Source organism: Trichinella spiralis, assembly GCF_000181795.1.
Source record: "Trichinella spiralis strain ISS 195 chromosome Unknown Scfld4, whole genome shotgun sequence".
Classification (NCBI taxonomy): domain Eukaryota; kingdom Metazoa; phylum Nematoda; class Enoplea; order Trichinellida; family Trichinellidae; genus Trichinella; species Trichinella spiralis.
In genome coordinates, this window is record NW_003526943.1 from 8,837,878 (window position 1) to 8,862,880 (window position 25,003).

General features: G+C 33.2%; 6 protein-coding genes across 6 annotated transcripts; 3 read left to right on the plus strand and 3 right to left on the minus strand.

Annotated features, from left to right (window-relative positions):
* Window positions 1-2,921: 2,921 nt before the first annotated feature.
* On the plus strand, window positions 2,922-3,506 carry Tsp_02080 (conserved hypothetical protein). The gene has a single exon (XM_003377910.1). It carries the CDS (start codon window positions 2,922-2,924, stop codon window positions 3,504-3,506), a length of 585 nt encoding a protein of 194 aa, XP_003377958.1.
* Window positions 3,507-3,574: 68 nt separating this feature from the next.
* On the minus strand, window positions 3,575-4,874 carry Tsp_02079 (60S ribosomal protein L27a). Its single transcript, XM_003377911.1, has 5 exons — window positions 4,785-4,874; window positions 4,548-4,682; window positions 3,978-4,124; window positions 3,767-3,916; window positions 3,575-3,703 (listed from the first exon to the last, which is right to left on the minus strand). The coding sequence occupies exons 1-5, from the start codon at window positions 4,872-4,874 to the stop codon at window positions 3,575-3,577; spliced, it is 651 nt and encodes a 216-aa protein (XP_003377959.1).
* A 2,508-nt stretch (window positions 4,875-7,382) lies between these two features.
* Tsp_02078 (NDT80 / PhoG like DNA-binding family protein) lies at window positions 7,383-11,388 on the minus strand. Its single transcript, XM_003377912.1, has 19 exons — window positions 11,249-11,388; window positions 11,068-11,174; window positions 10,847-10,992; window positions 10,625-10,785; window positions 10,477-10,541; window positions 10,273-10,402; window positions 10,123-10,216; window positions 9,936-10,055; window positions 9,796-9,872; window positions 9,527-9,731; window positions 9,375-9,458; window positions 9,182-9,301; window positions 8,927-9,118; window positions 8,674-8,843; window positions 8,433-8,579; window positions 8,101-8,363; window positions 7,827-8,033; window positions 7,617-7,767; window positions 7,383-7,548 (listed from the first exon to the last, which is right to left on the minus strand). Exons 1-19 carry the CDS (start codon window positions 11,386-11,388, stop codon window positions 7,383-7,385), a joined length of 2,745 nt encoding a protein of 914 aa, XP_003377960.1.
* A 6,126-nt stretch (window positions 11,389-17,514) lies between these two features.
* Tsp_02077 (hypothetical protein) lies at window positions 17,515-18,062 on the plus strand. The gene is made up of 3 exons (XM_003377913.1): window positions 17,515-17,660; window positions 17,824-17,940; window positions 18,023-18,062. The coding sequence occupies exons 1-3, from the start codon at window positions 17,515-17,517 to the stop codon at window positions 18,060-18,062; spliced, it is 303 nt and encodes a 100-aa protein (XP_003377961.1).
* A 1,527-nt stretch (window positions 18,063-19,589) lies between these two features.
* Window positions 19,590-19,901, minus strand: Tsp_02076 (conserved hypothetical protein). Its single transcript, XM_003377914.1, has one exon. The coding sequence runs from the start codon at window positions 19,899-19,901 to the stop codon at window positions 19,590-19,592; it is 312 nt and encodes a 103-aa protein (XP_003377962.1).
* Window positions 19,902-21,221: 1,320 nt separating this feature from the next.
* Tsp_02075 (conserved hypothetical protein) lies at window positions 21,222-24,676 on the plus strand. The gene is made up of 5 exons (XM_003377915.1): window positions 21,222-21,925; window positions 22,012-22,174; window positions 22,648-22,803; window positions 22,865-24,263; window positions 24,330-24,676. Exons 1-5 carry the CDS (start codon window positions 21,222-21,224, stop codon window positions 24,674-24,676), a joined length of 2,769 nt encoding a protein of 922 aa, XP_003377963.1.
* The last annotated feature ends 327 nt before the right edge of the window (window positions 24,677-25,003 follow it).

Consider the following 25,003-nt stretch of genomic DNA (forward strand, 5'->3'; position numbering starts at 1 on the left):
AACAACAACACCAACAAGAAGAAATATGAATTTACTAGCTCGTTATTTATTTTCCCATTTTGCTTTTCTCCATTCCATATACACTGCCTGTCATAGACAGACGTCGATATTTTTCGATCTAATTAGAAAAAATAATTTCCTCTAATTTTCTGGTGTGTTTTTATCTTCTCATCTTATTATCTTTTTTTTTCCTTTTAAAAAATTATTCTTTAGCTGATTTCTTGCCCCTTTCTTTTCAATCTCGTGTCAGAACAAATTTATATGCAACTGTTGCAATTGAAAATTGACTTTAATTGCAATTTTATTATGATTGCGCAATAAAACGTTTCACGCCTTTTAATTTGAATTCTAACTGATGACCAACAATACCATCTTCAATGCACCACATCATTGTTTTATAGTACATCTTATAAACAAGCTTTGTTCTTGAGATTATTTTACAATCAGCTTGTCCGTCTTATCATATTCAAAAATTTTTCACTGGTCAATAAATTCGATTTTTTAGATTTTTTTTCCTTTTTGAACTAACAAAACTGATTTCTAGAGCAATTGCAAAAACAGTCTCAAAATTGTCAATTGATTTATTTCACGCAATATTGCTTGCTTTTTGTTATTAATGATTTGAAAATTTTCACATCCTTAAACTAGAATGAACAACATTAAAACATCTAATTTTATTACTCAAAATTCATTTTGGCAGTTATTTATTTCAATTTTGTAAATTCTGATATTTCATTTTTATTTGTTAATTTCAATGCATTTTACTTCATCTCAAACAATGTGCCGTCTTCAGTTCTGCTCATAAGAATATTTATTTTATTAAACGCAGTAACACATCTTTTTTACCTGTCTACAAGAATAATCAATGCTGCACTTTATTAGTTATTTGTTAATTTTACGCTTAAAATGTCTATTGAGTAGTTTTTTTAATTTATAATAATTGCATTTATTAATAACACCATATAAATTTAAAGAATTTTTTAAAATTGACGACTTCAGTGAAATTAGCATTTCATATGAAATGCTTTCGAATATAAATGTAAGCATGCAAAAAATTGCAAACATCTGGTTTTGCCAAAATTACATCAAATTGTTGAAATAAACTTCCAATATATAGGCATTGTATCTTCATTAATTAAGAATGTCTCATCAATTAATTATGTCCATTTTTCGGCAAGGAAAAATAAATGTTTTATTCATCTCATATATTCTTCATTCATTAAGAAAGCATTGGATGAAATTTTTTGCAATATAATTTTCAAATATAAAAAATAAATTCTAAAATTTTGCTGTTACGATTAAAGTTGAAATGCTTGATAAAAATGATAACGTTGTATGTATATATATATATATGTGTGTGTGTGTATAATGTATATAGATAGTGTGATGGAGATAGAAAAAGTCAAAGCACATTTTCTTTTCACTTAATATTCTGAACGTAATTCAGAAGGGATTACTTGTTTGCGTTAAATTTCAATATTCTGTCAAAATTACCAACAGGTGTTGATTTCGTATCAAAATGTCATCGTTTCCTCCAAGAGTCAAGTGTGTAATTTCGTGTCAGCTGTAAAAGTTGGAGTAAATCACGGATATTGGAATAAAAATTCCTTCCTATACCTAAATAATTGAACAAACAACTGCTTTTCTGTCATTCTGTCCACATGCAATTTCATAAAAATAAATCTCCCATTTTATTATAACACATATTTGCATAGTTTTATTTAGATTTTCCTATTCACTTGCTAACACAATTTAACATCAGATATTAATCTGAAGAAAGTTTAACGAATATTTACAAAGAAAAATTGCATCAAACTGCTAGAAAGAGATGCACGATTTTTTCTTAATTTTATTTAAATTTATTTTTTCTTTTACATTATTTTGTTGATATATATATATATATATATATATATATATATATACATATGTATGTATGTAATCAAAATACATTATTATAGACAAGTGGGACTTTTCAAAGATGTTCGATAATCCATTTAAGAAAATCAATTAATAATTTATGTGCTTAATATTTGTTTATATAACAAAGTTTGTGTAAAAATACACTTAACTAAAAAGTAATACATGACAGTATATTTGTTATAAAGCCTGTTCAAGATGGAAGCTGAAAGTGAACTTTGTATAAATTTATTGGATGATAAAATAACCTATCTTGCAAGGATGTAGTGAATCATGCATATTTATTTTATGTTTCATTCTTTTCTTTTTTTGGTTTCAACAACATCAAACAAAAATTACAATTATTTTACTTTTGTTCAGAAAACAATTTTTAATCAATTTGATAAATAACTTCTCAAGTTCTTTCGTGTGATCATCTGAAATGCTTTTCTTGAAGCAAATTACACAACCATACAGTAAACAAACATGTAGCAAACAGTGAATATGAACTCACCAACCATAACTGATTAGGCAATCAACTTTCCACAATTAATATACTAAAATAAAACTTGCATTCTATAAAAGAAATACAGTATTCTCAACAAATTATTGCAAGCTGCTAATTTAATTTTAATTACATTATGTTTTATTCTTTCTTATTTATTGACATTGATTTCAGTTTTATTAATAATAATTCCAACTGTAACATCTGATTTTATCATCGCTTTGCAGTATTAACAAAGAATTTACGAAAGTGTTCAATTACATAATATTACAAATTATGCTCTAATGTTTGTTGTTTATAAGCGGATTTTCATTTTGTATGCCATAATTTTGTCGAACAGCTTCGTATTTCAGCAACATCAGCATTATTTAATGAAAACTTTTCGTTACTTTTTTTTCCAATAAATTTTCATTGGTAGCTGAAAATTTTTCGTAAAAGCATCCTATATCATCGTGCGACAGTTGCATTTTTCAGTGAAAATTTTATACCAAAAAACAATTTCAGTTTGATCAGCTCACAAATGTTACGAAAATGTTCCACAAGGTGTTTTCACGCATCTGTGAAATGCCGTGATATAATGGAATTTTTTGACACTCCCAACAACTGGGGTAAATCTTCTGTCACGACCGGTCGCCCGTGGAGGAAAAAAGAATTACGAATGAAAAGCAATGTTGATTTGCACAAATTGTGGTTCATCTTGCTGAAAGAAAGGAACATGCTGCTGACTATGGAACGAGCCGCCAAAGACGAGGTGGAATATTTTCCATCTCCTGAACGTTTGCACAAAGTGGAGATCAGTATGGAAAATTTGCAGGATGTGGTTCATGAAAGAAATGACGCGTACATGCAGCTTACCGTTGGTAAGCCTGCGGAACGACCGTGGAAATGGGTTACGAATTTTCTGGGATTTCGAGTTAAGAAATATCTCACTGAGCACGACAGTCCTCCTAAAGATGGCGAAGAAGAATTTGAAGAACCGTACATCGACGACGATGCGCGTTCATTTCAGAAGCTTTGGAAAGAGAAACAGTACACTGACAAGCGGGAAAAATTAGACGTAGAACTTCGTGATGCAAGGAAGCACAAATTTGTATACCGATATTGAACAAGTATCAATCATATAAAGTAAATTTATTCATTTCAGTTATTCTGTTATTTCGTTGAATTTCATCACTAGGCAACAAGCAAACAAGCTCCGCCAACTTTTTTAATCTTCTCCTCTGCTCGCTTGCTGAAAAATTTCGCTTTAACAATTACAGGTTGCTTTGGAAGTTTTCCTTTGCCAAGCACTTTGTGATATCCCTTAAATAGAATGCACAAAATATGTAAAATTAATATGCACAGATGACATTTTGCCGCACTTACCGATTGTACAACATCTATAACAGGAGCCTTTGATTTACTTGTACTGTACTGTCGACGCACAGTTTCCGGAATCAACGACCATATTTTTTCAACATTAATCGTAGGACACCAGTACTGACTTTTGCGGACGTGAAAATTTCTCATTCCAACCTAAAACAGAATACAATATTATAATATTTACACAAATCCTAACTACAGTCCTGTGAAATACCTTTCCAAAATAACCAGGGTGGTATTTGTTGAAATTGATTCGATGATGATGCAAGCCACCAGCATTACCTCTACCGCCGGGGTGTTTGCGATGCTTTCCAACTCGTCCATGTCCGTGGCTAACATGACCACGCAATTTTCTAGTCTTCTTCAATCGAGTCGGCATTTTAAAATATATATATATATATCTTTCAAAATAGAAAACATTTCAATTATTATATTCAAAATAAAAACAAACAACTTTCGGTGATATAATTATGGAATATAACCATAGTAAAACAAAAAAGAACACACTAAAAATCAGTCAAACTTTAATAAAATATAAAGTTCATTCAAGTATGTGAATGGTTTCAAAATTTTGAATAGACTGTAAATCACCCAAATGTTTCCACCAAAGAAACAAAAATTTCTTTGCAATTAGACGAAACCACGGTGCAAATTGCATAATTTCAGGCTTTCGATCACTCAATTCTGAAATCGGAAATGCAACTTTTATCGAAATCAACCGCTGTGCATGCATACCTAGCAATTCCTTCAACTGAGCTTCTTCGACGTACTGAATAAGCTCTACTTCATTAAAATTCGGTTCGATAAGCAAATCTGATCGAACAAAAAACACATAATCCAATTCGTGTTCACCCAAACTTTCATTAAACTGTGCTTTGTAAATGAAACGATCGATGAAGTGGAATGATTCCAAGGGTATCTGAAAATGATTCAAAATACCAACCACAGTGTTCAATAATATCAAATTGCGCAATCAACCGTCAATCACTACTGAACATAAAAACAAAAATTTACAATTCACCAGTGGAATTTTAAATTCTTCGCTCATTCTGCGCTGCGCAGCGCATTTGATTCCAGAAAATGGTGGATCACTGCTCGTTTCATCCGGCATAAATCTGGGATGACTGCAGCATGCATTACTCCAATAACCTTAACTCAAACGAAAAATTTATTATATCAATTAAATCTCTGCATAAATGCACAACAACTACCGGGAAATGTTGCTTTAGAAGAAGCTCTTTTTTGAATCAACATGCGTCCATCAGAATGAAACAGAAAAACACTAAACGCTCTGTGAAGAGCGACTAAAACAATCTCGTAAATGTATAATCAAAAAAGAAAATGAAAATAAAAACGAACCATCATCTTGAATTAACTTCCAGTTGTGGGCATCTTCAATACTTATACTTCCAAGGCAGTGATCGCGACGATCAACAGCCACACAATTTACAGACGAATGACAAAAACGTGGCTTTACACTCCAGGGCAACCGCTTAACCCACCTCGAAATGCATTAATGTAAAATTAAAGACACATCTTTCAAAAATATCTTACCTAAGCATAAGAATAGTAAAAAATAAAAAATATTTTTAACTTATATACGTATCCGTATTTAATATAAAGTCTTTTCAAAGGCTAAAGACAACAATAAAGACCGTTATCACTTAATGCTGCATTGTAATATACAACATCAAAAGAAAATCTAAATTTCAGACTCTCAGAACATAATCATTTTTAAAATAAAAAGAAAACGTTCCAAACATGTCTCAATAAAAGTCATAATCTTACTGTAGCTCTGGACACGTCCTACAGTAAAAATAAATATAATAAAGTTTTATAAATATTTGACTAATTCAACAATAAAACAGTGTATGATAACTGAAGAATAATAATATTGGAAGCAAAAAAATAATATTTTATGCGGCAAAATCAAATGGAAAATTCAAAGCAGCATGATATTGAATGTAATAGAAATTGTTTGCTATTGCTTGAAAACAGCTTTGCATTGCGATCACATCTTGGGCAAGTCAAGACAACAACAGTGGATATAGGCTAATTTAAGCAAAAAGCTGCCCACCCAGTTGTTGTTCTCTGTGATCGAGTCAGTTGTAATGTTTTTTTTAATGCTGCTTGTTCAGCTGAGAGGTATTGTTGAATTACAGATAGTTATTTCAGTTTACAAGTGATACACACAGTCGCAAATGTTTGCTTGCGTTAAACTTCTCATTTTTGTTCAATATCATATTATCAGTGCTATTTGTGTTCAACGAATCACATTTCATATTGCACCCAAATGCATGTAATTTCTCAAATTACGCACATCATTCACACAGTGTGTGTGATAAATTCGTTCAATTTCAACTGTTGAATTTTCCTTCGGAAAAGAAACATTTTATTCAATAGAAAAAATAACAGTACAAATTTTTCAATTAAATTTGCATAAAATTTTAAACTAATGCCGTTATGCACAAAAATCATAACGAAACTGCGATTGGCAACAGGAGAGAAAAAATAAAAACAATAAAGCGGTAGGTAGAAACATGATAAACTACAAAGCAGTGTAAAAAAACAAACAAATAAACATATTATTCTTAAAAATAATACCAATAAGTACTACTGAAAATGAATAAAGTAGTTCGTCATTTCGTCTTGAGGAGTGGTGTATGTATTTTACAAGCGGCGTTAACATTCGAAAAAAAGAATTACATTATAAAAAGAAAAAAAACATTATAAAACATCCTGAATGGAAGTACCCACGGCATTGCCATATTTCCAATTTACATTGTATAATAGAATATGAGACAGAAGGAGAAAAGAGCAATATTTCACAGAATGAATAAAAAAGAAAGGTGCAAAATACTTTTTTTTCACACATGAATTGGACGGAAGCTGAAGTGAATATAACAGAAAAAATAGAAAGAAGAAGAAGCAACTTCGATGATAAACATTCAACAGCATTTCAAAAGAATATTGATAATTGATTATCTCATATTCACTGCAGCTTTTTTAGAATTTAAAAAACGAATAAATGCTAGTAGGCATTTTTGTACTAACTGATAATGAACAAATTGTACAACAACAAGTAAAGTAAGCTCAGTCTGAGCATATGCGGTAGAAAATAAGTCTGTATTCGACAAAAGACGAACCAGCTTCATCTTCGGGCAGGAGACATAACTATTTTTTAGAAAAAATAATAAATAAATGAAAATTAATTCAATAAATTGAAAAAAAAACTTACTGTAGTGGACGGACCAATTCTGAATTTATATGCACTCAACACGTACGCCCCAACAGGAAGTTCCCAAGTGTCATGCTGCCTCTGTGAAATAAACAAAAAGCAACAATAAATAAATAAATTAATTAATCAGAATTTCTTCTTCTCACCTGTTGCACTGCAGTTGCAAAGCTGAGCTCCATGTCAGGCACATTGATGCTTTTGTTGTCTCCAAAATGAGCATCATCAATGCCACTGCAAAATTCGCCCGTCTCGGCAGAACAATACTGCATTTGTTCTTTGTCGCTGACGCTACAGAGAAGAGAAGCGATTAATTGTACAAAAATACAACATCTTTTTCATTTTTATAATATATGAAAAAGAAAATTCACAATAACAACATACTCAAATTGGATTTCCAACGAAATGTGAGGCATGTACTTGGATACTGGTATGACGTAGGTGAAGTTTCCCCTCCTCGGATCTTCGCACATGTGGCCAAAACAGTAACGTGAATCGATGGTCACGTTCAGATTGAGTATTTTGAACGTCGGCAAATAGAGAGGCAAAACTGGAATGAAAAATCAGTAAAACATATGAATAGAAAAAAAATGAATTAAAAAAAAATTCGTCGTATACTCACAGCCACGCCTTCTGTAACTCTCCGTTGACCAATAACGTCTGGTTGGTTCAGTTGAAAGCTGATGATCGGTTTGTTTTTTCGTCGAAGATGCCGTGGTCGAGTCCAACAGAATTTGATTGTTGGTTTCCATTCGATTTTGTTGAAAATCTAAACCAATAAAATAATAAAAGAGAAATTAAAAAAGAATTATATATACTTACACGCACCGACCGGCAGAAATTCTTTTTGCTTCATCAGTACAATTACAGGCAATTCAGATCCGTGCATATTTTCGAAATGATCAGAAATGTATGACGAATGCAAATTCGAACAGCAGAACTGTTCACAGGGAAGTTTGTTGCACGGGACACTGAGCGGCACCACCGTGTCCGGCTTGTATTGCAAATCCGGTGCCGAAGTCACTTGCATGGACACTGGATAGCAAATGGATATTATTAATTAATAATGCAATAATTGATTAAATGTGCAAAAGAAAATTACTCAATCCGAGATTGGGAAAAGCATCGGCTTCGGCGGCTAATTCGATTTCAGTTTTCAACCGATTCGGCAACGAAACCGACAAAATGTCGTGATTTCTCATCGAGTGTCGTTTGTGCCAGTCGAGCACGTAAAGCGTCGCCATGGAAATCAAGCAAAACGTCATCACCAGTACGAGTACAACAATGGTCGCTTGGATCACTTTGTTGCTGCACAGACCACGATCAACGGCCACACGACCACCGCCACATCGGTGTTTGTTGTAACTGAAAATGGAATTGGATTAATTTCAAATATCTCTGTATTTCCTTATTTATGCAAATTTTGACAATTACAAATAATTCTTGCGATCACGATTGGAGGCGGCATATTTGGATTTAGCATCGCTGTAGCGATTTCCAACTTTACCAACGCCGCCAGATTCCGCTTGTGAACCAGAAGGAGCGGTCATTACTGAACTTAAACTGCACGACAAAACGGAACTAAAACGAATACATGTATATGATGCATACAGAATGATTCTTTTTTTTTCTTTCTTTTTGCATAAATGAATCAAAATAAAAGTCTTCTTCCTACCCTTCACCAAAGGTACTCAACGAAGAACGCATCGAATCGAATCGTTTCAACTTGTTCAATTTGGATAATTTTTTGCTAATTTTCTCAACCTCGTCAATTTTGTATTCCAAATTTCCCGTCAATCGGCAAAGTTCTTTCACAGCGGCGGCGCTTTCATAAAATATCCTACTCTGAAAAAGGGGAAAATGGGGGATTATCAATATTAATCGAATAAAAATATTACACAACAATAACAACAACAGAGCATACATACATCGTCTACTGTCAAAAATTCTCCGTTGCTTTTCACGGCGTCCGGCAGAACGTCGTTCACTTCTTGTGCAATCACGCCAACCCGCTGGCAGTCCTCAGCCGGAAGCTGCCACTGTTGCGATACTTCGGGACGAATTTCATATTGAACAATTCGAATCTGCGACAATCTGGACAACGCTTCAGCACAGTTCACCTGAAATTGAATTTGAATCACAAACAAAATTTTCTTTTTTTTTAAAAAAAATAATAAATTCACCTCTTTTATATTTTGCTTCAGCCTCGCATCCGAAGGGTGATACAAATTGCCAGTGCAAGATATATCGCCGGAAACTGTCAACGCTGCAGTCGGTCGATCAGTTCCAACTCCAACAGGACCCTGTAAAAGTGAAAAAAAATTTCCAATAAGTATGCATAACTGTAAGCGAAGATATATATAATTGAGAAATTACCGGGTGAAATATTGAATTATTCACTTGTCCTTTTTGCCAATGAGTTTCCGTCTCACCATTATCAAATTGACCAGGATTGGAAGCCTGAAGACAAACAACCAAAGAAAATTATATTAATATACTACAAAAAAAAGATTACAATATATGCTTACTCGAACAATCACTTTCTCGGAATTGTACGCCAAGATGGTGTACTTTTCACCGTTCGGAGTGACCGCACTCAACGCCACCACCAGATAGAAATACTTTTGATCCGGGTTCGGTCGACCGTTTTTTCTCTGATTATTCATTGTCGTTTCACTGAAATGCAGCCTGGCAACGGTCACTTTGGTTACTCGGTTTGGAGGAAGATCAAGTCTGAAATTTGAAATTTTTATTGCAACTAAAAAAAAAGAATTCTCTCTTCTTTATATTTTCTTACTTGACCGGCTCGTAAGCTACAGGTTTTCGATCAGTTTGAGATTGCTTGATTTGCACTACACTACTGGGCATTTCGCTCTGAAATTTCAAACAAAAATTACAATTATTCATAATCAAGCGCTATTTATTATTATTAATAACCTTAACACCGTAGAAATCCAACTGAAATTCTTTGATTTGCTTCAAAGTGACCACATTGTCGGTCAAAACTTGAACAAATTTCGGTGCCTGACGATCTCGAACTTCAATATGTACAGAAATCTGAATAAAAGAAGTTTTATTCTCTGCAAAAGAAAAAATACAGTGTCTGTCCATTTGAAAAACCCACTTGAAAATGATTCTTCTTCTGATTGACAAAAGTACAATCAAATTGACTGTAATTGAATCCTTTGTCGGCAACGACATGCAGTCCAATATGCGATCTGAAAATTTACTTATTTTATTTGAAAGAAGAAAAAAATTAATCAAAACGAATTACAATTCTCGACCGTTGGCATCGCACAAATTATGCCAGTGTTCCTTTTGAAATTCGGTAAAACGAATCGCCTGATGCGACACTGTGTCATCGAAATATCCACCATCTTCCGGAACACAAGGCAACGGTGATGCTGAACAATTTTTTAAAATTAAATCAAAATGACAAATATTAAACAAAAACATCATCAAAGTTGGTAAAACTTACGCAAAGGCTCTGCCTTTGACAAATGAATATCTTGCCGAGACCGTTTTCGCTGAATACCGTTGTCTCTGCAAAAGCTGAATTATATATAATATACATATATAACAAAAACCAAAAGAAGAACACATCAAATAACAATGACAACAAGTACCCTACGAAGCCCGGATGATGTCCATTACGAGAAGGTGGTATTGAATATGAGGGGAAATTGGGAGCCATCGAAGGAGAATGAACAACAGGCGGAGGAGCGGTTGGATTTGGATAAAAGTTAGCAGTATTCAACTGACCATTGACAAGATCATTCATGCCAACCTGAAAACGAAAAGCCAAAATGTAAAATAGTAATTTCAAATTGTTCAAAAAAACAAATTACCCTATCCGGTGGTACATGCTGAGCCATGTAATCATTGGGGATTTGGTGTGGCATGTCCAAATTGTGCACGTCCAAAATTACACCAGGTTGTATAACTTCTTGTCCTTGAACAGCATTCATCATTGGAGGTTGAATAATCACTGAACCTTCAAATGATACGAAAAAAAAGAAAAGCCGATGATGAAAAATAACTGCAAAAAAAGAACAATGCATCAATTTACCGTTGTAATTTTGATAGCCCGGCGAGTAGGGAGATCCATCAGAGCCGGATGGACTTCCGGCAGATCCAGCGCCTGAATCGGTTTCCGGCGGACTTTCCGGCAACCTTCTAAAAAAAGGAAGAGTAAATTGAAATAAACGGGTGCAAAATAATAATAATAATAATAATAACAAGTATATTACGTATTATTGGGTCGGTAAGAAATGTTCCTCTTCAACTGGTGGTGGTGATGGTGCGTGGCAACGTTCGGCGGCTGTATCAATCCCACCATATTTTGGTTGGGATTTTGCTGGCCGTAAACCATAATCACGTCAGTTTCCATTTTAACCTCCGGTTTACAACTGACACCAGTTCTAAATTGGCAAATAAAAATTGAAATGTAGATTCAAAAAAGAAATCATTCATCATATATATATATTTTTTTTTAATTGCTAAAGAATTTTAAAAATATCAAAGTAAAAACTTGAATTTTCAATCAGAAAAGATTACTGTAATAAACGTATTACATTAATAATAGCAGTGAGGCAGTTAGTCAAGTCAGAGTATGCCTAGCCACAGCACAACAGAGGGAAAAGGAGCAAGCGACAGAGAGACAGTAAGGAAACAAAACAGCAAAAAGAGAAATGAAAAAACAAAAAAGCCACAATTGTGAAAAGCAGTTCAACGAAAAATGACAACGTCAACCTTGACCCTATAGAGAAAACTGAAAAATGAAACAGCCTTGAGAACTGTGCAACAGACATTCTTTTTTTCTGTGTTGAAAAAAATTGAAACTACAGTAGGAAACAGCAACGACGATCATATATATATATATAAGCATGCATCACAGAACACAGACAAACAGACAGACAGACGCACCCAAACAGCCCGGTATGCAGAACATACTGACAGAATTTACTTTTTTTTGAAAGCATACAAAAACATAAAATCACACATCAGTAAATAATAATAATAATAATAATAATAATAATAATAATAATAATAACAACCCAAAAACTGTCTCCAAATACATAATTAATACTAGATTAAAAAAACAAAAAGAAATTATAATTTTCACAAAATTATTATTTTTCGAATGAATTGAAAATCCCATGATATCGAAGATGAAAAAAAAAATAATAACACAGAATATGTGAACAACATGAAATACAAGGAAATTGAATAGTTTTGTGCGAATTCCGCCCCCCCCCCATCCCAACAACTACTAATAAGTGCTAAAGTTCGTTTAATAACAAACAAGAATTGAATTCGTGCATTCAATTTTCACATTGAAGACTAGTTATTATTAATATTTATTGTAAAAAAAAACGATCCAAAATTGTTTGTACAAGCCAGTGCAAAAAATAACTATTACTGTACAAAAAAAAAACAAAAGAAAAAGCAAGCTTCCGGGAAGCAAACTTCAAACAAAAGCAATCGAAAAATAATGAACCAATTCAGTTTAAAATTAAAAAAATTTAAATCTAAAATATCATAAAATAAATTATTATATTATTAAAAAGAAGTGTAGAGAAAAATTAATTATTTTACTTATTATTTAAAAGAAGATTAAATGAAAAAGAATTTTCAATGATGTAATAATGCTCAACTTACACGTGCTCGCCATTTTCAGCAGTAGTAGCTGCGTCCGAATTCAGGTATTCAATAATATCAATATGTCCTTTTAAAAGTGCTCGAAAATTATCCACACCTGAAATTAAACAAAAAAAATATATACATATATGCAAATATGCAATACAATATCCACATTCATATCAATATATGTACTGTAAGAAGAATGTGAAAAAGTGTTGCTGTTGTTGTTGTTGTTGTTGCTGCTGCTGTTCAGCTTGAAGATAATTAATTATGAAAAACAAAGAAAAATGAAATAAAAAAATTTCCCAGGGAAAAGAGGCAGTGGAAGAAGCGTGAGAAGCGCATGGATATTGAGCATCAACGAGAGGCGGTCGCCCAAAGGCTGAGGATGCCAGGCTCCGGGTGACACAAGTATGTCGTCAGTGATCAGGCATCACACATCGTTTCAACGTGCACAAACTCGGCCAGCGTGAAATTGGCCTTCTTGAAATTGTTGCTGCTGCTCGCGCACGAGATGTTCCAAAAATATGCAATATTCAGGGACAAGCAACAAACAACCGCCAAGGACTGATATGCGATCATTTTTCAAAACGGCACAAAAAAGAAAAGAAAACAATAAAAGAAATATTAAAATTTATTTTTCTCTTTTTTCCTAACAACTGTTGATTCAAAAATAATAGCTTGAAAAATGACATTTGATCAAACTATTAAATATCGGATTAAAATGAAAAAATAAAACAAATAAATAAATAATAACGATGCAGAATAATTTTTCTCTTCCGAAAATAAAATACTGACCAATAAAAAAATTTAACAAAAATACTGAAACAAAAAATAATCTGTCATTTTTTATTCATTCTGTGTGCGTGGCAAAAATTTCAAAAGTTCAGATTTCAAATGCAATTCAAAAATCCGCTTCCCTGAACTCTATCTAACGCGAAAATTCAAAAAAAAATTTTCCCCAATACACAAAACACACCGTAATATCCAGTAAAAGAAAAATTAATTATCAACAAAATAATAATAATAATCAAAAATAATTTTAAAAAATATATACAAACAATAATACCGTTGAAATATGATAATCAAGAAGAATTGAAAAAACATTTTCACACGTCGAGAAGATAAATGCAGACATAATTCATGCAACAAATTCCCCCCTCCCCTTTTGCTGAATGTTCATTCAAAATTAGCTAAAATTAAATTATGGCATATTTTTTGTTGTTGTTGTCGTTTGTCTAAATAGTTCACTGTGTTAAAAGTGATCACTTGTGTAGTTCTTCATTCTGTGCAAAGTAGGTATTTATTAACAGTATGAAAAAAAACCAGAAGAAAAACATCGAGGACAATTTACTTCTTCATCAAAAAAAACTGATTTATTTTCTTTAATTTTATTGACAAAAAATGAACGTCTGGCTTGTATATTTTCTTAAATAGTAATAATTTGAAAAAAGATTATTAAAATTATGAAAAACAATATGCATAAACATAGGCAGGTGGGATGAAAATATGGTAGACATGCTGTTTTGCAAATGCAGCTGGTAATGAAAGAGGCGAGTTTTTCACAAGATAGCATTTATTGTGCATGTCTGCTACTACTAGAAGCGCGGCCGCGGCCGTGCCAGCTTCCAACTGGCGCGCAGTTGGTTAGCTTGGGTCGAAGAAGGGAAACAAACAAACAAACAAACAAACACCACACGAACATTTATGAAAATCAACCAAAAACAAAAACAAACAAATAAACAAACAAAAATGGAAGATGTTTTTCTTCCTGTAGAATTTCTACATACATAATTTTCATTTTATTCATTTTTTTAAGACAAACAATTTACCAACGCAATGTTAATAATAATAAATTTCAACTATTTCAAATAACATATTCCTCTTTTCATAATTTTTAAAACTTGCCCAGTTACACAACAACAAAAGAAAATTGCTGTTAAAGCTTAATTTACATACACGCATACGCCCCCTAAAATTAAATGACATCTTTATGAAAAGAATAAAAAAGAAATAATTGAACTGAAATTTAATATTTTCAAGCAACCAAATAAATGACTATCAAACAAATGCTGAATTAAATGATTATACAAAATAATAACTTTTAAAAAATTATGATTTTAAAGTAATATTGTCTAGCAGACTGTGCGTGATCTATGAAATACGATTAGCAAACAGACCTGCATGTATTTGAAGAAGGTTCAATTCAACCGTCCGTACTCCTTATACACGTGGAAGTGAAGTACAGAAGCAACAACAACAACAACAACAACATAAGCACATTTACATCACAAACAATCATTGCAGAAAAAAACAAAAACAAAAAAATGAATATTCAAATAATCAACTTGGAATGCATAATATTAACTGAGAAGGGATTGAGTTGGTTGGATTTGTTAGTGAAAATTATTGAAAGCAAAAGCTGACAACAACAACAACAACAACAACAAATACAGCTTTTCAATGCTTCAAGTGCTCAAAGGCCTTCACAACGAAAACAGTAGCGCCATGCAAACTGTCGCTGATCAAGCACAAAAGCATCCAAATGGTAACACATAAACTATTATGACCTGGAAACCTGAGCATGCATAGCACAGCCTGGTACAGCAATGACACACCGACAAGAGTATTGAACTACAACTAACGACTAAAGTTTTCAACCTGAATCACCATCATCATAATGCAAAATTATTCAATACATAATTCTGTAACAAAATCATAGTTATACACACCCACACACCCACTTTTACATGGATACATGCATATTAACACCGTATGCACATTGTATTTAAATTTAAATAATTATTACAAAATAAAAAAAGAATATCAAAAGTATCGCATAAAAAATATCCCACCTTTCAACAGACAACCTACAATATTATTAACATAATCGTCTGGGTAGATTTAAAATTAAAAAAAAAACAATTAATAAAAAAAATTGTGCACTGTTGTGTATGCAAGCTGTGAAAAAAATGAAAAAACAAAATCGGCTAAACAACAAAGATACAACAAGAATAATACAACATAACACACGCCATTATGCACATCTGAATGAGAATAAAAAAAGGAAAAGCTTTTTATTACGAGATGCTAAAAACTTCCGCATCGTACCACTTATTCCATTTTACATTGGAGGAAATTCACTTCATCCGTTTCAGATTATTTATTTTTGAAATTCAATTTCGAGATAAAAAAAAATAGGGGAAAAATGAATTAAACAATAATAATAAATTTCCTGGCTTTCTTGAAACAAGTGAAAACTTTCCATATCAAAAACACACATGCATGCGCGACAATCACGCAAATTTTCATCATAATGCAATAATAATAATAAGGAAAATAGTCATTTTCAAATGAACAGAAATCTTGCACATTTATTAAAATTAATAATTAATTTCTCATCATACTGTGAAAATTATTTACAATAATTTATGATTACTGCATATCTGATAAGAACTATCAGAAAAGTATACATATTTTTATTAAACTGATTTGTATTTTTTAAAAAAGAGTTGGAAAATTTACAATTGCAATTAAAAATTAATTTCGATCAAACGTAGAAAAAATGCACACTTTATACATATACATTCTAAAGTAGTGTATGTTTGATTTGATTTGAAAATGCATATTTTTTTTGGCAACACACATAACGTTTGTACGTGTTTGTGTTGAAATGCATAAATAATAATTTAATCAAATTTACAAAAGCAACCAGCACAGATTAACACGACAACAGAGAGAACAAATAAATGTACACTGTCAAAGTATATGAAATGGGTTTATTTGAACAGATTTAATGCTTGCAGATTTCAAAATCTCAAATGAACCCAACGCACCCATTGACCACCAGAGTGAGCAGCATTTATTTGTTCACTTTTAGAAACGAATACGAACAAATATGCCAAAAGAATAAACTTTGATATCAGGATAAAGAAAACAACAACAACAACAACACCCAAACGAAATGCAAAATCACAATAAATTCTATGTGGAAGTTGATCTCAGATGGATAAAATAAAAGGGGAAAAATTATTATTATTTTTTTCCCATACTCAGCTAGAAATGAATGCCAACTAAATTTTCTTATATTAATTATAAAATTTTAATATAAACAATTATCAGCATGTGATGCTTGCAATTTTCCACGAAACGGAAGCCAGTAATAATTTGACTGAAAACAAGAAGAGTTTGCTATGATCTTGTTTGATGGACGGAATCAATAAACACAACGGTCATAACGTCCGGAGCCACCATTACTACTCTGTTTGATTAATTCATCAACGCGCATAGGCGAGATCAATCAAATTAAAAAGAGGAAGGCGAGATGAAATCAAAAGAGGCTTATGATTTGCAAGCATGGGCAATCGTTCTTCGCAGTAATTTGATGTTAGCTTAAAACTTCATTTCAACTTCACATCCTATATGACAAACAAATCTTGCAAACATCATTTTAAGAAAAAAAATTTCTTCAACCGCTCGAAAATCATCAGCCTTTTTCAAAAATAACAAAAAAAAACATGCTACGATCCAACATGAAATGTACTACAACAATATACAATATTACATTTCATATTTCGAAATATTAATATGATAAAAGCAACTGGGAGCTAATGAAAAGAAAAGAAAAAATCAAAAGTTCTGATTTAATCTTGTACAAGCAATCATCTGCTCAGCTGTTTACGTTAACATAGACATAAAAACTTCAACATGCCCAAGTGACCAGACAGCTGCACATTTTATAAAGCACTTCCGTTTGGAAATAATCTCAAAATTTATTTGCTATTAATTGATACTGTATCACTTCTTCAAGATAGATTAAAAAAAACAAAACAGATTACAAATGCTCCTCTTCAACACTGGATGGAGTTGTAAAATGCATTACCACAAATTCGATTCAGCAGTGCAAAAATCGCTTTCGCCTAACGCTCAACAAACTCAACAATATTGCATCAATTCAACATGTTTGTGCAACGCAAAAAAATATAAAACTGATCGAAACGTTCATCACGTGCAACAGCGGTATAATTTTACTGCCAGAAAAATTTGTAATGTATGCTGCCAATCTGGTAATATCAGTTACACGAATTTGCGGAAAAAGTAAACAATTTTTAACTGATATGGTAAACACAATTCATGTTGATATGTTGAAATATAATATTAAAAAATTCAACTCCTATATCAGGGTGAAAATAGATAGACAAACAGAAACGGTTTGGTTTTCATGCAAAACAACAATCTTACCTGGCTGCAAGCCTCCTTCTGCGACACTTTGCGGTTCAGTCATTAGTCCCGATAACAAGTAAAAAATATACACGCATCAATATGTGGGAGGTAAAAAAGATGCTAACCCAAAATTATTATCTTTTACTTCAATAATACAGAACTTGGATAATGCCAGATGCACACATCTGTCAAACCTAAGATACAGTAGAATAAAATGAGAAGTAGGCAACAGGAAGTAAATTGAAATAAGCAACCGTAAAATATAGCATGATAATGTTAATATTTCACTCATTTTAATAAATTAATTGATTCTGATTTATTTAAATTTTAAATATTTTTCTTAAAAAGTATATTTATTTGTCTCATTCCTCAGAAAATTTATCACGTAGATATTATATTTGCATTAATGTTATTACTAAAATTGTTGAAAAACAATATTTTCATTCATTTCATTAATTTTTGTAATTTATTTTTAAGATTCTACTTTGAATTTAATAGCTAAATATCAGAGGCTACTGTAATCAGCTGAAAACAGATCTTCAAGTTAAAGGCAAAATGAAAATGCACATATTTTTAATATTCATCTTAAAAATTCGAATTAACTGTAACTTTTATGACATTTACACTGGTACAACTAAGGGAATTCACTTAGTTTGATTTTCAATGTGGCGCGATTCGAAAATACGCTTTTCAGTAAAACTTTCTCAAATGAAACTGCTGCGGTGATTGAACCACTTTATTTAGTTAAACGTTTGGACAAATTTTTTTTGGTAAATTGAGTGAATGCTTCATTTTGAAGAACTTACGACAATCAAACATATCACATGACCGAGTAAACAAACAAAAGCTGAAAACTACAAGCACTTCAAACTAACGTGCTATAAAAATAAAACTTTTAGGCAACTGCTAATACCTGTTTTCTTTACCTTTCTCCTTTTTATTGTATGCTATTTTCAAGTTCGAATAACATAGTTATCTCAATAAATCTATTTGTTGCAAGTACAATAGCATCTGAATATGGAAAGGATAGTACTTATTATGACACAAAAATGTATTTGGAAGTTGTTAATTTTCCTTCTGAAATTCCTTAAAAAATACAAAAATCATACAAAGACGATTTTTAAATCACATACCTTTGATAATAATTTACTTATTGATGCGGCATGAACCATTACATTTCCATAATATAACATTTAAAAGTTGCTTATCGATACGTAACAGCTGTAGAAATTTGAAAAAGTGGAAAACCTACTTTGTAACGAAATTACGCATTCACATAACTTGCATAATTCTTATGAGCATAAATGCACAATTATTCTTTCATAGAGAAGAATATCTCTGAAAATTTACGCACAGTAATTAAAAACTTTCATTTCCGCTAAACTGATAACAAATATTAGTGTTACGGTTTGTCAGCATAAAGAGAACAACACTTGTAATAAACGTTTACAGTAGTTTATTTGGGCACAATAAAACAAACAAATAATAACCAAGACACGCGAACCACTTACGCCGCTAACTCATACCAGTTATTCTTTTACCGTATTTCCTTCCGGTGAATTTCGTACATGATTTTCAGACATACTACACTTTCTCGACTTTTAGAAGAAAATTATCCAAATACTTCGGTTTCTTACGAATTCCATTTGATTCTTCAATTATTTCTTTTCCTTCTTTAATATGTGCGGTCTCGGTGTTCTCTACATCTTCTTCTTCCCCTCCTTCTTATGATACTTCTTCACGTGTAAGCATAGAATCACGAAGATCTCGTACTTGAGCTACTTTTCCAGGCATCCATCTGGGTCCGGTCCCATAACTTCTCCATAGAACTGTATCACCGACTGACAGATTTCTATCTTTCATCCGTTTTCTTTCATTTATGGTTTCTGACATTTCCGTCAGTGATTTCTCTTTTACTTTGGGGTGATTTGAATCTCCTACCTGAAGCTGTTGCCTCCATTCGGGTGGAATGTTTTCGATTGCTGGGCGTATAAGCCTTTTATCAATCTTGAATCTTAAGAATGACACTGCCTCCATCGCAAACTGGTATTTCAGTCTATTCAACGGGAGTCCAGCTTCCCTGAGTCGTTGTAAAACTGCTCGCAGTCGTTCCTAATGCTCTGCTTCATCTTCTACCGCTATCAAGATGCCATCTAATTACACTGCTGTGCCTTTCAAATTTGGCAAGACTGACTCCATTAATCTTCTGAAGATGGTTGGCGCTGATGCACTGCCAAAAGGAAGTCTATGTATTTTGTATAAGCCACGGTGTGTATTTAAAGTAAGCACTTGGGACGTTGACTCATTTACTCGAACTTGTGTAAGCTGTATCCAAACCTAATTTTGGGAAGAACTTTCCTCCTGCCGTTCTGCCAAAACTTCGTTAATTGTTGGTAAAGGGTACACATCATCAGACTTTATGGATGAATTCACTGCTTTGTTGCTTTGTAATCGCCACACAGCCGAATTTTACCATTTCCTTTTACCACTGGTACTACGGGTGATGCACATTCTGAATAGTTGGTTGGATCGAACACTTTTTCTTCTACCAACCTACCTTTCTAGAGCGACTCTGCTTCCGCTTTACTTTTCAACGCAAATGGAAGTGGTCTATAACGCAGAAATTTTGATTTCGCCTCCTTATCTAAAATTATTGATGCTAGTCGACCGGTATACTGACCCAGTTCTACATTGAGTTCTTTATCCAGTTGTTTATTTCGGCTCAATAAAAGGCACAACTAAGAACCAACACATGCGCCACTCACGCCGCCAATTCATACCAATTGTTCCTTTACCGTATTCTCTGTGAATTTTGTACCTGATTTTCAGATATACTACAATTAGTAACGAACAAAATGTAATTTTTTTAATCAGTGTACTTGGTTCTATTTACAGAATAAATTCTTTACTGTTATATTGGTGAAATTGAAAGCTGAACTCTTCATATGTTTGTAATATAACGTTTTCTGCGCTTACATTATTTAATATTTGAGTGAGTTCTGAAAATTGTCATATTCCATATATGAGTTCAATTTTAAATACGGTTGAAGAAATGGATTTTAGCTTCAATTGTTTTTTTGAATGTTGCATATTGAAAAAATATTTTTTAATACATTTTTATTATATTTCATTTCATGTAAACGTAAACGCTAAAAGTAATTGTTATTATAAATGATGACGCTAAATTTGTATGCAGATATTTGCTTGAAGAATTAATTTGACAGCATTTACGTTATGTAATGCAATAGGTTAGGAAGTAAAGATTTTTTTGACGTTATTTAACTTGTAGCTTAAAATTTTAAAGATGATTTTTTTGTTAATATTATCTGATTGAATATTTTCAGCTTATTTAGGAACATGGGTAGTATGCTTTTCTTGAAGCTGTTGGTTGTAGTCTTAGGATACTTTTTTGGTGTTTTCTTTTTTTCTCGAGGCTTTCTGTTAACTCGACATGCGTTGTTGCACAAAAGCAGTTGTTACGATGTACAGTATCCGGTCAGTTCAAGCTCTCCTTCTGGATGTTGGGTGAAATCGAAATACAAACGCGCCATTTTGCTAGTTGTCGATGCATTGCGTTACGATTTTGTAGCATCTCCGAAGCATTCGAAAAAAATTTATCACAACAAATTTTCCCTGGTCAACGAATTGCTTTCCAAAAAGCCTTCCAACAGTATGCTTTTCAAATTTATTGCCGATCCGCCTACTACAACTTTGCAGCGTTTGAAAAGTTTGACCACCGGAAGTCTCCCAACTTTCGTCGATGCCGGCACCAATTTTGCTGGAACTGCAATTGAAGAGGACAATTTGATCGATCAAATGATAAATCAAGGAAGGAAGATCACTTTTATGGGCGATGATACGTGGATGGCGTTGTTTCCGAATCATTTTAATAAATCTTATCCATTTCCTTCGTTCGATGTGAAAGATTTGCACACGGTGGACGATGGAATTTTAGCCCACTTGTACGATGAGCTTCGATCTAACAGTTGGGATCTTTTGATTGCTCATTTTTTGGGAGTCGACCATTGTGGACATAAATACGGACCAAATCATCCAGAAATGTCAAAAAAATTGCATCAAATGGATATTGTTATTCGGTAAAAAAATATTTTTTAATATTAAAAATAATTTTTTTAATATAAGTTAGTATTATTAGAAATGTCACAAAAGTGATGCCTGATGATACGATTTTGTTCGTTTTCGGCGATCATGGGATGACGCAGAACGGTGATCACGGAGGCGATAGTGAAGAAGAATTGAGTGCAGCTTTATTTGCTTACAGTCCACAACGTCTGCATTTTGAGAAAGAAGTAAGAATCCGAATGTTTTGTTTTTCTAAGAACAATCATTTTATATATTCACACCATCTCTTTTGTTATGAATAGCAGTTTATTAAAATACTTTCTATAATGCTCTATGAAATTATGAAGAACTTTTTTGAAACGTAATAATAAAAAAATTTTTTGTTTGAAAATTGAAAAAGAAATATAGAAGAAATCAGTGAGAATGTTTTCAAGTATTATAGTGCGAATGCTTGAAGCGGATGAAGGAAAAAAATTAAGCAACTTTAAATTTCCATAAAGGTTTTCTCCGAAAATGACTTTACACAATAGACAAGAAGCGTTTGCATGCAATGTACAAAAAACAGACATGGTGAACAAATGTGTTTTGTTTATTTTTTTGTTTGTTTATGGATTGCAAGAAATGGTTATAGTAGTATAGAAGAGAATATATTTTTACGTTAAAAAAATTTATATATATTAATTTTATGATTATGTTTAAGAATGTTCATCGAGTTGCTGCACAGCTGAATCTTGTACCAACTTTGGCACTTTTATTGGACATTCCCGTTCCATTTTCAAATTTGGGTGCCTTAATACCAGAACTATTCCCTCACAGAGAGGATCGTACACAAGCTGCCAGGGTAAACGTTTACCAAGTGAGTGATGAAAAAAAAAGAATTTAAGCCCATTTTTATTTGTTTAAACTTCTTTTTCTAGGTGATTCGTTATACTGAAACTTATTTGAGAAATTTCCATGATTCCGTATTGACTGAACGCTTTTCATCGTTGCTGAAAATATTCAACAATCTCGAAGCGGACGAGCTGACCGTGGAAAAGAGTTTGGATATTGTTCACAAAGTGAACAGCATTTTCTTGGACTCTTGGGCGAAATTTCACTTGGGCTGGATGACCCTTGGAATAGTGACCATATTGGAAACGATCGTCTCCTCTTTGGTCATGGTTCGTTTCCCTGACCGGGCCGAAAGTGGTCGGCTGCTCTTTTTGAAATCTCTTCACTTCGCTTTGTTTTTCTGGGCAGTTTTAGCTCGCAACGAAAGCATCCCACCCGTAATTGGCATCACCCTGAGCATCGAATTGACCATGCATTTGCACTGCTTGGTCGGCAAATTGTTCACCGCCGTTGACAATATTCGGACGATGGATTGGATTTCGTTGTTTTTCATGTTCTTGCACGCGATCAGCGTCTTTTCCAACAGTTATATAGTCAACGAAGATGCCGTTGTCCGATATATCGTTCAAGCATTTTTTATCATGTTTTTCATCTCCACTGTGAGAAAATATCTCGCAAAACAATGCGGCTTGCATCGTTTCCATTGCAAAGCAAGAAAACTGACCCTGTTTGAATGGTCGAAGAAAAATGATTATTTAAATTTGACAGCTTTTGTCACAGCCGGCATGATGATCATCAGATGCGGTGTTTGGTACAGACGATGTCGTGAAGAATTGGTCAAATGTACAATGTCGTTGTTTTTGCTACCGTTCGGCAGTCTGCTCGACCGCAACGACAAAATCATCCGCATGCTGGTGTCTTGCGTCAGCGTTTGGATCATCTACATTATTCCGAAACGTTATTTGCAAGACAATGGTCATTTGGATGGTGACAGTCGACTGCTGGTGTTGGTATGCAAATTTTGCTCTAAGCTCATCTCGTGGTCGTTGATGGCTAGCTGGGCTTATTCTTGGCTAGCCGAGGAAGTGCCGAAGATTATGGAAAATGGTTTGCCGTTGTTTTTCCCTCGATGCTGCTATGCTGGCTTTGTTCTGTTTTTCATGTTTTACTTATATGACCCGTTGTTCACTTATACGAATGTCGTGGACCGTGGAGCCAAGCTTGTGTCGGTGAATGTCCACTTCCCGATCCACTCTTTGCACGCTTACGCGAAAGAGAATTGGAAAACGTTCTTGACCAACGGTCCAACGAACCAAGGGAAGTTGGTCTTCGTTCACGGCTTCAAAACTGCTCTCAGCGGAAGTTTGGTTGCTTTCATCTGGAATTTTACATTAATTCTCACCCTTTTGCTGGGCGACGGTACCAGCTTTTCAGTGGTATGTTTGCTGCTCATCTCAGCGATTCTATTGCGTCTCAACAAAGAAGGTGTATATTATTTATTTTTGATTCAATGAGAGCTTGCTAATATTGTATTTTTAAAAGTAGTTTCAGAACATTCAATACTTCCTATAATTATTTTCATGGTTGAATTGTGTTTTCATTTTTTCTACGCATTTGGCCACCAGCCAACGTTCGCGGCAATTCCGTGGGATGCGGCATTTGTCGGAGTGCCGGGCAATTTCAAATATCTCTGGCTGCAGACGTTGCTCGTCATGCTCAACATAAGCGCTAGTTTTGTATTTGTGGTCTTCTTCTTGCCGATGGTTGTCTTCACTCGGGATGAGCATTCCGCCGCCCAGGTAGCAGCAATTGATGCTCAAGGCAGAAACTGTTCAATGCGCATATTCACTTGCAACGTACTATTTTTGACAGTTCTCGGAACTAAGGTACAATTTTGATATTGCTTATTATACTTTTTTGTATTTATTGATTTTTGATATTCCATTTTTAGTTGTTTTTCTGCGTATTAGCTTGCGCTCTTCATCGACGTCACTTGATGGTGTGGAAAATATTTGCACCGAAATTTATTTTCGAAAGCGGATTGTTCTTTGTTACTTCTGTTTTCATGTTGATACAATTTATTCTTGTTCTGAGATTACAAAGTCGCTTTTGTTTCTTTTTACAAGCGAACAAGCGTTATTTTTCACACGATAATGATTAAAACAAAATTATTATTATTAATAGCTAATATTAAATAATAATTGTTAGTGGTGGTGGTAGGTGAA